Source organism: Theobroma cacao, chromosome 2 (genome assembly GCF_000208745.1).
Source record: "Theobroma cacao cultivar B97-61/B2 chromosome 2, Criollo_cocoa_genome_V2, whole genome shotgun sequence".
In the NCBI taxonomy this organism is placed as follows: Eukaryota; Viridiplantae; Streptophyta; class Magnoliopsida; order Malvales; family Malvaceae; genus Theobroma; species Theobroma cacao.
Genome location: NC_030851.1, coordinates 31,535,495 through 31,549,628, shown reverse-complemented (window position 1 = coordinate 31,549,628; position 14,134 = coordinate 31,535,495). Strand labels below are relative to the sequence as shown.

Sequence of the window (14,134 nt, the reverse complement as noted above, 5' to 3'; positions counted from 1 at the left end):
CAATCATCTTGGACAAGCTTTTGATCAATTAGATAAATCTCGATTTTTAGATGAAGATAAGTTATATGTTGCCAAACTATATGTTTTAGTGAATTGCAAGTAGATTCTTCTGTATATTGAGTAACTACTATTATACCTTAAACCTTAATGATTGATATAAGATAATCTTGATTTGTAATGTGGATGTAATGTTAGGATATTTGATGAAATGGTGAAAAGAGATGTTGTCCATATATCAAAAGATGAATCGGAGAAAATACGTGATGCAAGATTTACACAATGGTTCCAAGAATATGTAAGTTTATGTGCAATCTATTAGTTGCCACTTAATAATAAATAGGCATTACTGATGTGCATTAACAATTAATACTCTTGTATTACATTTTGATAGGTCACAGAACATAGATATGAAACTAAACCATGTATACTTGAAATTTCTCATTGTCCAGGACATATCGCAAGGTGTTACAAAGGATACTTCATAAATGATTTCAAGTTCCACATCTTAGATTATGGGCAAAATCGTAAGACAATGAATAGTGGGGTATGTGTCAAAGAGAGTTTTTACAATGCTTATGAGCATGACTTTTATCGTATCTTGGTGGATATAATCGAGTTGGAATATTTTGGTATCGGAAATAAAGTTGTGCTATTCAAGTGTTATTGGTTTGACACTGAAAAAAGTGTTAGGATAGACCTATTTCATGGTCTTACTGAAATTAAACAAAACTCAATGCTTGCTACGAATGAACCATTTGTTTTAGTTATACAAGCTCACCAAGTTTACTATAGTAGTTATCCATGAACCAAAAGAGATTAAAGTGATTGGTAGGCAGTATTTAAAACAAAAGCTAAGAGTTGATTCCACCTTCCATGTAGTGGACACAAAGAAAATGAAATTGATTGGGATGAAGAAGTGTACCAAGAAGATGATGTGTCTACCCCAATTAATATTACTCCTTTTGAGGACCTTGATATCCTTACAGTATTAACAAGGGGTGATTAAGAAGAGGTTAATGTCTTGATTGAGGACGAAGAAGATGACATGGAAGAAGATGAAAAAGGACTTGAGGACCAAGATGAAGAAACTTTTAGTGATAGCTATGAGAATGAAGTCCATGAAGAACATGAGTTTGCTTATTTTGAAAGTGATTAATGATGTTAGAAATATATGTTATTGGTTTTGTATCTTTTCTTACATAATTTTTTAACTTAATTATTATTATTATTATTATTGAAAAATCTTGATACGTTATTATATTATTTTAATTTATATTTTAAAATATTTAAATGTATGTTAGAATGTCATGTTTTTGTTAACATTTTTTTGTAAACATGTGTGGGAATTAGTCTTGATTCTTACATTTTGATGATGATTTTGATAGTTTGTTTCAATTTTTTTTAGCTTATATGGCATGTTTTTGTTAACATTTTTTTATTGTAAACATGAATGGGAATTAGTCTTAATTCTTATATTTTGATGATGACCTTGATAGTTTGTTTCAATTTCTTTTAGCTTATGTATGAATATTTCGTTACATTGCAAGAATGATGGTTAAAGGGAAGCATTCTAAACCAAGACCTCGAGCAACAAATGCCTCTGGATCTATGTTGTCACTTACGAAATGCTAGTGCATTTCCTAATCCATCCACTCATCTGCAGAGACAACAAGTCAATGATTTGCCCTCAAAGCCACCCTCTTCGTTTGATGCATCTACAGAGCCAATAATCAATGTGACATTTGCCCACGATTCTCATGGATCCACATCCGTTGATTTAGGTGTAAGTGGAGATGGTACATCTTCAAGGTCGAGGGGTAGAAGGCCCGGTGTAACAATACATACACCTACAGATCTAATTCAAAGATTGTGTATAACTCCTTTTGGAGATAGGTATATTATCTTATATTGTAATGAAATAGTTATATCTTTTATATATTTTACTAAACAATAATTTTCTTTTATCTTGTGGTAGTACTTTTTTTGAGATAGGGGTTACCACAACAATAACAAGAATCATAAAAAATCACTTCTATAGTCCATGGTCGACATGGAAAAAAATCCCTAATATCATTAAGGATTTAATGTTTAAGAAATTTAAGGTATATGTTTAATATTCAATTAAATTATAACGTCTTGTTTTTAATTATGTATTAAATTTTTTATTTACTTTATCATTTTATTGTAAGAAAAATTTGTCTAGACTTAAAATAAAGATCTTTTGGTTCGATGAATATGGAATAAAATTTGTTCTAATAAACTAAAAGACATGCTTTCAGAAGAGAGGACACAAGCAAAGAAAGAAGCCAACACAAAAAACATCATGGACTGCAAAGGCATATCAAGGCAATGAATCACAAATGAAGTTTAGGATGCCTTTATCGATACGGTATGGGGTACAAAAGAATGAAAAAACAAATTGGAACAAGTAAGGAGGAATCGTTTAATGCAAAAAGAAAGAAGCATTACAAAGCACATTGGTGGTTCAGTTTCATACCTTATTCATGCAAAAAGGATTGTATGAATTAATATTTATTTGTTATGCTTTACATACTACTACTTCCATATTCTAATATGCTATACATGTTATATAAAATAAAAGCATTATGATTGAGTATCGTTGTAAATGAATGCAAGCAAATAAGATGAATCGAGATGTTAGCTTTGTGGAATTATTCAACCGAACCCATAGAGGTTTAAAGGGTCGTGGTGATTTCATTGACAATAAGTCCAAAACTATTAGTGTATCTAAAAAATTGATTGATTTTTACTCCAAAGTTAACAATAAAATTATATACTTATTCTTCTCACTTTATTTATTTGTAGGAAACATATACTGCTGCATTATACCAACTAGTTTATTTCTAAGAACATCCACGCACCTCGACCGTGGTCGGCATAATACCAACTAGTTTCTACTTTTGCAACTTGTTAATTAAGCCCCAACCGTGTTTGACAGTATTGCCATTCACTTCAATGACATGATTTTCAAGAGGCCGTGATAGTAGAGGACGCCGATTTATCTTTCTGAAGAGAAGTTAGCTAAAAAAGAAATGTTACCAAAGTTTTATCATTGTTACTTCTTAAATCATGCATCATGGCACCAACAACATTTGTTGGGGAAGCCAACATTTGTTAATATGAACATTAAAACTTGGTAAGCGTGACATATAAATATCAAGCGAATTAACATGTTCTTCATGAGTTTAATGTCAGGCCTCACCTGCCACACCGACATGGCTATAAATGGATAATAAACGGTAGATAACCATAGTTATTGCTTTCATCCACTAGCTTTGAAATTGCATCAATGAACCGAATAATTTATGGGGCCCGACCGTCTCCCTCGCTATGTGCGTGCTTGTGCCTTGTGTTACTTGTGTGTGGCTGAATGCAACGGGGCAGTTGAACCAGTACCAGAGAAATTCAATACCTTCAGTTCTCATTTAGAAACCAAACTATCTCTTCGACTACTATATATACAGGTCTATATATATGCTAAACGGTAAGTCAAGACACCTTCTTTCTGAACTACGGTTTCCTTTTTTGCTTTCCTAGCTTTTAATACCATACAGCAATGGCTTGCAGTGGGAAGCTTCACGTGGATGTTGAGCTCAAGTCTCCTGCAGAAAAGGTCTGGGGAACTATTAGGGACTCGACCAAAATTTTTCCTGAAGCCTTGTCCCATGATTACAAGAGCATTCAAGTGCTAGAGGGCGATGGCAAGGCCCCTGGATCTATCCGCCTCATCAATTATGCTGAAGGTAAAATTTAGGTGTCCTTGAGCAACAATATTAGTCAATTAATTGACATTTTATACTATTTTCACTCTTGGATAACAGAAGATTAATTGTTGGAATTAATTATAATTGCATTCCTTTATAATATGATACAAGTTAATTATGATGTATTGAAAATGCAAGTAGTACCATTATAGTCAAGGATTTAACAATTTCCTAGAAGTTGATTTAAGTGCCCATGCTTGTGTAAAGTTATGTTATAGTAGTTTCTTTGGACATTGAGCTTGAGCCAAGGAAATTTTACGAAGTTTTGACTTTATGAAGAGTATGAAGTCCACCATTTTTGACACCTAATTAAAGCAATAGGAGGCATTGATACAAATGAATAGCTAAATTATTGTGGATCACATTAAAATTTTTGTCCTTTTAGGTTCTCCAATTGTTAAGGTATCCAAAGAGAGAATTGAATCTGTGGATGAAGTGGGGAAGATATATGTTTACAGCATCATTGATGGGGATCTCAAGCAATACTATAAGACTTTCATTGGCAAGATCATTGTCATTCCCAAGGGAGAGTCGAGCTTGGTTCAATGGTCCTGTGAATTTGAGAAGGCAAGTGAAGAGATCCCTGATCCAAGCTTGATTAAGGAATTTGCAGTGAAGAACTTTGTGGAGATCGATGACTATATTCACACCAAAGCTTAGAGGCCTGCAGGCCACCTACCTCTTTTAATGGGTCGTCTTATGTTTTATTAGTAAATAATAATGCAGGGGGTTCCTACTTTGGTCCTCAATTAGCTTACCTTCTTCAGCAGTGACCTCTTAATTATCCCTGTATTGTCTATTTTAATTTAAAGGAGTTCAGTTGCTACTGTGATAGAATAATTGACTAGGATAGATATTGGATATCTGTTCATTATTCTTTCCTTTTTTGGTTGACAAATTACTACTACTATTTAGCAATCCAATTATCCAAAGATATTTGATAAACTTATCCAAGTATCAATTCAAGGATATTTGATTAAAATAACAATCCTAATTAATTAATAATGAAACTTTCTTTGATGCATGAGGGGCTGACCAAATTATATCAAGGAAGGACTTATCTCAACTAAATACAATGACAAAACAATAGAAAGCATAAAGGCTGCATGATGAAAAACTCAAAATAAAATACTTGCATACACACACATGTACACTTATACACTATATATAAAAGGCCTGAATTACCAAAAATACATATAGGGAATGACATATATACTTTTAATAATTTATTAAATTAATTATTTTATCTTTAATTAATTACTTTCTTATTAAATCAAAATATGACTATTCTTTTATTTCCTTATCAACATTGAAGTCCTTAATTGAAAATATTCTTATTATTAAAGTAAATTGTCTGAACTTGCAAACAATTAATGACACGCATGCCCTTGACAATTAGTTAAATTAACTATTTTATATATCATTAATTAATGATTCCTGAAGAAGGGAGAAGAATTGAAGGAATCAGGACTTAGGACAAAAAATATATTATTAAGGTCCATTTGTTTGACTCGTTTGATTGAGAATTTTGAACATCGAAATCGACGGATTAGATCAAATCAACTACATTAAGTAACTTAAATCTTAGCAAAACTGAAATAATCGAATCGAATTGATTAAATTCAGTTTAGTTCGATAGTTTATCTTGATTCGACATTTTCTCCATAGAAATATATATAAAATAGGAAAGTTTTAACTTGAAAGTGTACATAAATAAAGAATGCAAAACATGCACTGAGATTGGCCTGCAAGTATTCCTTCATAATAATATTTAATGGTCAAATTATTACTAAAAGTCGAGTTAAGCCAAGTAGCATAGATATATGATTGATTTGATGATATAAAATAAGCTGAACAATCGGTACTAGATGATGGTTTTCCTTTTGCTTGCAATTTTCGCAGAGTACCAGATGTTCTCTGTGTTATGAGCAGGATTTCATGGTTGATGAGCTTCTAGTTACAAACTTAAAAATCATGACTAGGATTTGACTTCGGCCATGAAGAAACCAAAAGTCTTACCACTCTTCTATTACTTCTGCTTTTGGTAGATTCCCTTGCAACGATGGATTTTGATTTAAACTATTAGTATATGTTTTGTTAAAAAAGAAAAATACCGAGTTAGAATGAGGCATTTCAGGATCAGCACCGCTTAGTAGAACGAGGCTAATGAATTGGAATTGTCGAGGCATCGGGAAACCTCGAACAATTCACACACTTCTCAAATATTTGAGAAGCACAAATCCCGATGTAATTTTCTTAATGGAGACGAAAAAAAATAGTCATGACATGGAGAGAATTCGGTTGAGATTGGGGATGGATTCATGTTTGTCTATCGATGCTATAGGTAGATCTGGTGGGCTTGCCTTGCTTTGGAAGAGTGATATAAATCTGACTATTAAATCATATTCCAAAAACCACATCGATTCTGAAATTGCACTGAGAGGGAAAAGTTGGAGGCTTATGGGTTTTTATGGGAACCCGAGTGTGACAGATAGACATCAAGGTTGAAATGTCCTTCGAACTCTTAATGACCAGTCTCAGCTTCCCTGGCTATGTATGGGAGATTTTATATCCTAACGAAAAGGATGGTGGTTCACAACGCAGTCAGTCTCAGATGATGGCCTTTAGAGAAATATGTAGTTGGTGTGATTGGTGAGATTTGGGATATAGAGAGGCGCAGTTTACTTGGTGGAATAATAGAGACGCCGGGGATTTCATCCGATGTAGATTAGACAGAGCTTTTGCAAATTTGAGTTGGGTTACACAGTTTCCAAGGGCAGCGGTATTTAATGAGGCAGTGGGTGTTTCTGACCACCTAGCATTGAAAATTGATTTAATGTACCAGAAGAGAGTTAGGTGGAAGAGAAGGTTCCATTTTGAGGCATTGTGGATATATGATGAACAATGTCAACAAATTGTGTCTGCAGAATGGAGGCGACCAAACTGTGGATCTGATGAATTTGTATAGAGATTGGGTACGGTTAAAAGGAAGCTGAACTTGATAAAGCCGAACCCTTTGAAGGAGGTGCAAGGAAAAATTACGCAAAAGAGACTGGAATTGTAAAGCTTAAATGAAAAAGGCTCTCGAGATTTCAACTCAATGCTTTTCAAGAATACTCAAACGGAGTTGCATGATTTGCTTAGAGAAGAGGAAATTATGTGGAGACAGAAGTCAACAGTGGAGTGGCCTAAAAAGGGTGATAAGAATACAAAATTCTTTCATGGGAGAGCTTCTGAAAGGAAGAGGAAAAATACCATTTGGGCGTTAAAGCAAAATGATGGAGAATGGGTAGAAACACAAGAAGAGCTACAACATGAAGTACAAGAATTTTTTACTTCGTTATTTTCATCCTCAAATCCACCATTAGCTGAAGAAGTTCTATTAGTGGTCCTAGCTCGTGTTGATAATCAAATGAATGAAGATTTATGTGCTGATATTTCATTGGAAAAAGTGCGAATTGCGCTATTTCAAATGCACCCTACAAAAGCCCCTGGTCCACATGGCTTACCAGTGTTATGTTACCAAAGATTTTGGCCTCTACTGAGTAGAGATGTGCATAAATTTGTTGTGGATTTCTTGGAGGGTAGACTCTGGTCTACTGAAGTCAATCACACTCACATTACCCTTATTCCTAAAGTCCCACAACCTGATCAGGGAAGTCAATTTAGGCCAATTAGTCTATGCAATGTGATTTATAAAATTGCTTCCAAGGTGTTGGCTAATAGATTGAAGAGTATATTGCCTGTTATTATCTCCGAAAATCAAAGTCCTTTTGTGCTGGGTAGACTGATTTTAGACAATGTCATAGTTGCACATGAAGTTATAAATTATCTACATAACAAAAAGGTGGGGAAAGTGGGAAACTTTGCTCTTAAGCTTGACATGAGTAAAGCATATGAAAGAGTGGAATGGATTTTTATGGAAGGTATATAACGAAGATTGGGTTTTGTTGAAAGACACACTAGTATGATAATGCTATGTATTACATCTGTATCGTATTCAGTTCTGATTAATAGTGACCTAGGTGCAAAATTTGTACCGTCCAGGGGAATACGTCAAGGTGATCCTTTTTCGCTGTTCCTTTTTGTCATAATTACTGAAGCTTTATCTGGTACGCTTACTTTGGCTAAAAATAAGAAGAGCATTTCAGGATTGATAGTATATAGACAGGGGTCGAATATTACTCACCTTTTTTTTGCAAATGATAGCATGATCTTTGGCAAAGCACAAATTCAAGAGGTAGATGCCTTAAAAAATATCTTTCATTGGTATGAGCTTGCATTTGGGTAGAAGATAAATTTTGAAAAGTCAACAATCCTATTCAGTAAGAATACTACAGAATCAGATGTTGAAGTAGTATGTCAAAATTTCGATGTAGCTAATGAACAGTGGGGGGGCAAATATCTTGGAATGCCTCTTATTTGTGGTGGGTCCAAAAGGTAAATCTTTAATTATGTCAAAGAGAAGGTCTTCAAACGAGTCTCGAATTGGAAAAGCAAAGTTTTATCCATTGTTGGGAGAGAGGTGTTGATAAAAGCAGTGGCCCAAGCAATCCCAATCTATGTTATGAGTTGTTTTAAATTACCAGACACTTTATGTGCTGAAATTGACTCTGTTTATGCGAGGTACTGGTTGGGAGGTAATGTTAAGGATCATAAAATTCATTGGAAGAGTTGGAAAGCTATATGCACGTCAAAACACTATGGAGGCATGGGTTTCAGAAATACAAAGAATTTTAATTTAGCTATGCCAACTAAACAAGGTTGGAGGCTACAAACCCAAGTACCTAATTTAGCTTATAATTTTCTAAAGGCTAGGTATTTCCCGAATGTGAACTTTTGTGAAGCCCTTATTGGGTCTAATCCAAGTTATTTGTGGCGGAGCTTAAGAGAAAGCCAAGGTTTGATAAAAAAAAGGGGCTAATATGGAGGGTGGGTAATGGTACAAATATATCAGTAAAACGAGATAACTGGATACCATATGAGACTCTAAGAAAAGTCTTGGTTTGTGATGCTTTAGTAAGTGAATCCATGACTGTCAGTGAATTTATTGACCTACAGCTAATGAGATGAGATGAAGATAATGTACATAACTGCTTTCCTCCACATGAAAGTGTGTTGATTTTGTTAAAATTTGTCAAAATCTATTGAAGAACATAAAAAATGAAGAACAGAGGAGCTGGTAGCAGACGTTTTTGATGGAGAAAAGTTGGGGGGTCAAAAAATCTCATGTTCATCCTTCTATTGACTGTATTTGTATGAGCACTTACATCAGATCTGAAATATTCGGCATTGGAAAAAGAAATAAGAGGAAAAAAACAACTGTGCACAGGGTACCAGAAATAGGTTTCTGTGCTTTTCAACAGCCACAGCAACAGCAAAGAAGAAATAACAAGAATACCAGGAAAATAAAAAGAACATGAAAAAAAGTGGTTTTCTCAGCCTTACAAACTAAATGAAACGACTTACCAACACATCGTTTAGTCAAAATAAAAGAAACAGTAATAAGTGATAAAAAGGCAAGTTGATTTTCATTTCATTAGCTCTTTTAACTGCTGGTTGAAAATGACATCGTCTATCTTCTTCCTTTCTTCAGCTGCTTTGAATTTGTGCCCAGACTCATCTTCTTCTCTTTTACCAGATGGAATTACTCAACACTCAACACACCTCCTTAATTCCAGCTGAGCAAATTCCCAATTTTCCTCTCAAATATTCAAACTGCTCTGTACTCAAACATTTAGTAAATATGTTTGTTGGTTGTTCATTGGTAGGACAATATTCCAGCTCAATTTCCCCTTCTTTTACTGTTTCCCTTAGGGCATGGAACTTAACTCTGATATGCTTTGTACGCCCATGTTGGATTGGATTCTTAGCTATAGCTATAGTAGATTGATTATCTACATGTAGCAACGTTCCCTCGTTCTATGAGAACCCCAAATCAACTAAAATCTTTCTTAACTAAAGTACCTAGTTTGCAACTGAAGTAATAGCTATATATTTTGCTTCTGCAAATGATTGAGCCACTGTTTCTTGTTTCTTAGAACTCCAAGAGAAAACTCCACTTCCAAATGAAAAACAGTAGCCACTTGTGCTTTTGGAATCCTCTTGTGAGCCTTCCCAATCATTGTCAAAAAATCTTTGAAGTTCACTACTTTCAGCTCTCACATACTTCACTCTATAATCCACAGTCCCTCTAACATATCTGAGAATGCGTTTAGCTACAACAAAATGAGCAGTTGTTGGAGCCTGTATATACCTGGACATAAGACTTGTTGCAAACATTAAATTAGGTCTGGTTGCAGCAAGGTACAGTAAAGATTCAGTAATGCTCCTATAAAATTTCTCATTTGCATCAGTTGACCCATCTTGCTTGCAAAATTTAGTACCTGCAGCTAGTGGAGTTTTAGCAGCCTTGCAGTGATCCAAGTGAAATTTTTTCAATAAGTCCTAAGCATACTTTGATTGATGAATAATTATAGAATTGGATGATTGAATAAATTCCATCCCAAGAAAATAGGTCATCGACCTAGATCAGTCATTTCAAAGTCCTTCAGCATCTATGACTTGAACTCAGCCAGGCAATCAGTCTCAAGACTAGTGACAAGTAGATCATCAACATACATTGCCACTATTAGATTAACTGCATCACTACCCTTTTTTATATAGAGTGTTGCTTTAGTAGAACTTCTGATAAAACCTTAATTCAGCAGGTGAGCATCTATTCTCTCATATCAAGCCTTTGGTGCTTGTTTGAGACCATAAAGAGCTTTTACCAATTTACAAACCTTGGCTTTGGACCCCTTCTCAACAAAACCATCAGGTTGTTCAACATATATGTCTTCCTTCAAGTAACCATTCAAAAAAGCTGATTTTATATCAAAATGATAAATTAACCAACCTTCTCTTGCAGACAAGGCTGTCAGCAACCTTATTGTATCATGTCTAGCCACGGGTGCATATGTTTCCATGTAGTCCACACTATATATCTGAGCAAATCCCTTAACTACTAGTCTTGCTTTGTATTTGTTCACTGAACCATCTAGATTCACTTTAGTTCTGTAAATCCATTTGACACCTAGAACATTGTGATCTGTTGGCCTGTCCACCAGCACCCAAGTTTTGTTCTTCCATATCATGTTCATTTCAACTTCCATGGCCTGTTTCCAATGTTCATCAGAGGCAGCTTCAACATATGAGCTAGGTTCTGAGATTGCTACATGACATCTAGCATAAACATCTGACAGACTTTTTGTTCCTCCCACTGGCATCTCATCCACATCATCTGAATTCAACTCAAATTCCTCTTCTGTCAATTGATTTTCAACTGAAACATAGTTATCTGACCCTACAACTTGCTTGGCTTCCTAGTTCCACAACTTGCCTTCATCAAACACTACATCTCTGCTGATGAATAACTTCATGCTTTTGACATCCAGCACCCTGTAACCTTTTGAAGCTTCATTATACCCAAGATGGATGGCTAACATAGACTTACTGTCCAGCTTGGTTCTTCTTGCATCTGGAACTTTAGCAAAGCATATACATCCAAAGACTTTTAGATGTTTGATTGAAGGTTTCATGTCATACCAGGCTTCATATGGAGTTTTGCCTACCAGAGCTCTAGTAGAAGTCAAATGTAGCAGATAGTTAGCAGTATTAACTGCTTTTGCCCACAAGAACTTAGGTAACTTCTTCTCAAACAGCAAGCACCTAGCCATTTCAATTAAAGTCCTGTTCTTTCTTTCTGAGACACCATTCTGTTGAGGGCTATAAGGCATAGTCAATTGATGCACTATGCCTAATTTGCTTAAATATTCTTCAAACTCATTAACAGTATACTCAGCCCCATTATCACTTCTGAGCTTCTTAATAGTTAAGCTCATTTGATTTTCAACCAAGGCTTTGAACTTAGTAAATACCTTAAAGGCATTAGACTTTAACTTTAAAAAATAAATCCAACAGAACCTAGTGTAATCATCAATAAAGAGCATATAATACATGCTTCCATTCAAAGATGGTGTTTGCATTGGTCCTCCAATATTAGTATGCAGCAACTGCAGCTTACAAGCTGCTTTCTAGGTTCTGCTTTGTGGAAATGATGATTTCCTCTGCTTGCCATATTGACACATTTCACATATCTTGTTTAAGTTTGCCATGTGAGACAACCCATCAACCAAACAATTCGAGGCCATTAAACTCAGTGAACCATAGTTCACATGTCCAAACCTCTTGTGGCACAATTCAGTATCAGACAAAGTGCATTTGAAAGCAATATGTTTGAGAGTGATCTAGTTTAATGGGAAACATTTGTTTCTCATTTCCAATGTGAAAAGTTCAACACCAGTTGGATCCTTCACTATGCAAGCTTTGTCTTTGAAATTCAATTCAAAGCCTTCATCCACCAGCTGACCAACATTTAGCAAGTTCTGACTCACATCAGGAGCAAAATAAACATTTGCAACTGACTTAATGCCACCTGGTGTCTGCACTCCCATTATACCTATTCCAAGTATCAGCAACATATCACCATTTCCAACTTCCACTTGAGTTCTAAAATTCTCATTCAAATTGATAAAATTCTCTTTGCAGCTAGTCAAGTGTTTTGAACATCCACTATCCAGCAACCAAACATTGTTTTTCTCCTCATTATCCACCTTTTTAACCATGAAAGGTACTTCATCATCTGATTTATGCTCATCAGCCACAGCTGCTTTCTCATCAACACTCTTGCCTTTGTTCTTACACACTTTCTGTACATGTCCTTGCTGGTGACATTTTTTGCACTTCACATGAGGTCTGAACTAACAATATTTCTCTGTGTGATTTGTCTTTTTGCAATGTGAATAGGGTGGATAAGCTTTCTTCTTATCCCCATTTTTCTTCTCCTCAACTTTCTTCTCTTTCTCCTTTTTGTCAGCATCAACCCTCCTAGTGTTGCTGCTTCCTACCTTCTAATTTTTAGCCTTGGCAACTAAAGCACTCTTTGTGAGTCTATTTTGCCTAAAAGCTCTTCTTTGTTCTAGTCCTTCTAATGCATTGACTAGTTCTTTCAATGTCATTTAACCAATATGCCTTGAATCCTCTAAGGAGGAGATTTTTTATTCATATTTCTCAAGTAACCCCGCCAACATCTTACTGACTAACCTCTCCTCTGTCATCTCCTTACCCAACAGCTTAAGTTGATTAACAATTCCCATCATCTTACTAGAAAATTCTCTAATGGTCTCACTTTCATCTATAGTTAACATTTCAAATTGTCTGGTTAGATTAAAGGTTTGAATTGAAATACCCCATACTTTGATATGGTGATAAATAAAGTTGATCGAATGCAAATTGAGGTCAATTAAAATGTTTAAAAGTGATAAAAGACGAAATGAGTAGTTTAGGATAAAATATTTCGCAAGTGAGAAAATAACAATAAAATAATAATAATTTTATCGGAGGAGAATTTGTGAGATAAAAAGCGATTCGGAAGTCAAGTGAGGCATAATAAGGTATTTTGGGTACCAAGGAGACAAGATAAAATTTTTAGAATAAAATAATATTTTATTAATAAAATAATATTAAAATATTAATATTTAGCCTGATGACGAAGTCAATCAAGAAGAAGGATCATATGGTTGATCCAAGTGGGGGAGAAGATGACAAGCCCGACTCTATAAAAATATTTATCATGACATACATGTGATGGATAGCATGTTTGCATGCTAAGAGAGTCTCGAAAAATTTACAAAAGTCGGTATTGTACCTAGACGTACAACAAAGTTGATTTAAGCCTCGAACTAGATTAAATAGAGAATTTACTATGAAATTAAGATTTTAAAGTCCCATAATGGTTTAATATGGTGATTCGGAGTTCGAGAATCAATTTGAAGATAAACCGGAATTTTCGCTATCTAGGGGCAAAATGGTCATTTGCCCTCTGGGGACAAAATGGGAATTTTAGAAAAGATTTTTTTTTTGCCCCATTTGACTTATTAGAGTATAATTTGATTTATTGGAGTAAGATTTGAGGTTTAGAAGTGAAAAAGTTTAATTTCGGTATAATTTGGAGTAAAAGGGTAAAATGGTAATTTTACCACCCCAGGGGCAAAATTGTAATTTTTCACCACCAAGACATTTTTTCAGCACATGGTCTTCCTTTATCCTCATTTTGACCATTGACTAATTGTGTGGCGGAGATAAAAAGGATTAAAATTTTAAAATTTTAAAAATAAACCAATAAGAAAATGACATGTGTCATACCTTTATTATTTTATTATTTCTTATTAAAAAGGCATAAAATCAGCCCATTTTCTTCATATGGCAGGCCAAGCAAGGAAGAGAGAGAAAGAGAGGAAGAACAAAGG

General features: G+C 34.7%; 1 protein-coding gene across 1 annotated transcript; it reads left to right on the top strand.

The window, feature by feature from the left end:
* LOC18609432 (MLP-like protein 423) lies at positions 3,318–4,665 on the top strand. The gene is made up of 2 exons (XM_007044541.2): positions 3,318–3,764; positions 4,171–4,665. The coding sequence occupies exons 1-2, from the start codon at positions 3,578–3,580 to the stop codon at positions 4,443–4,445; spliced, it is 462 nt and encodes a 153-aa protein (XP_007044603.1). The 5' UTR covers positions 3,318–3,577; the 3' UTR covers positions 4,446–4,665.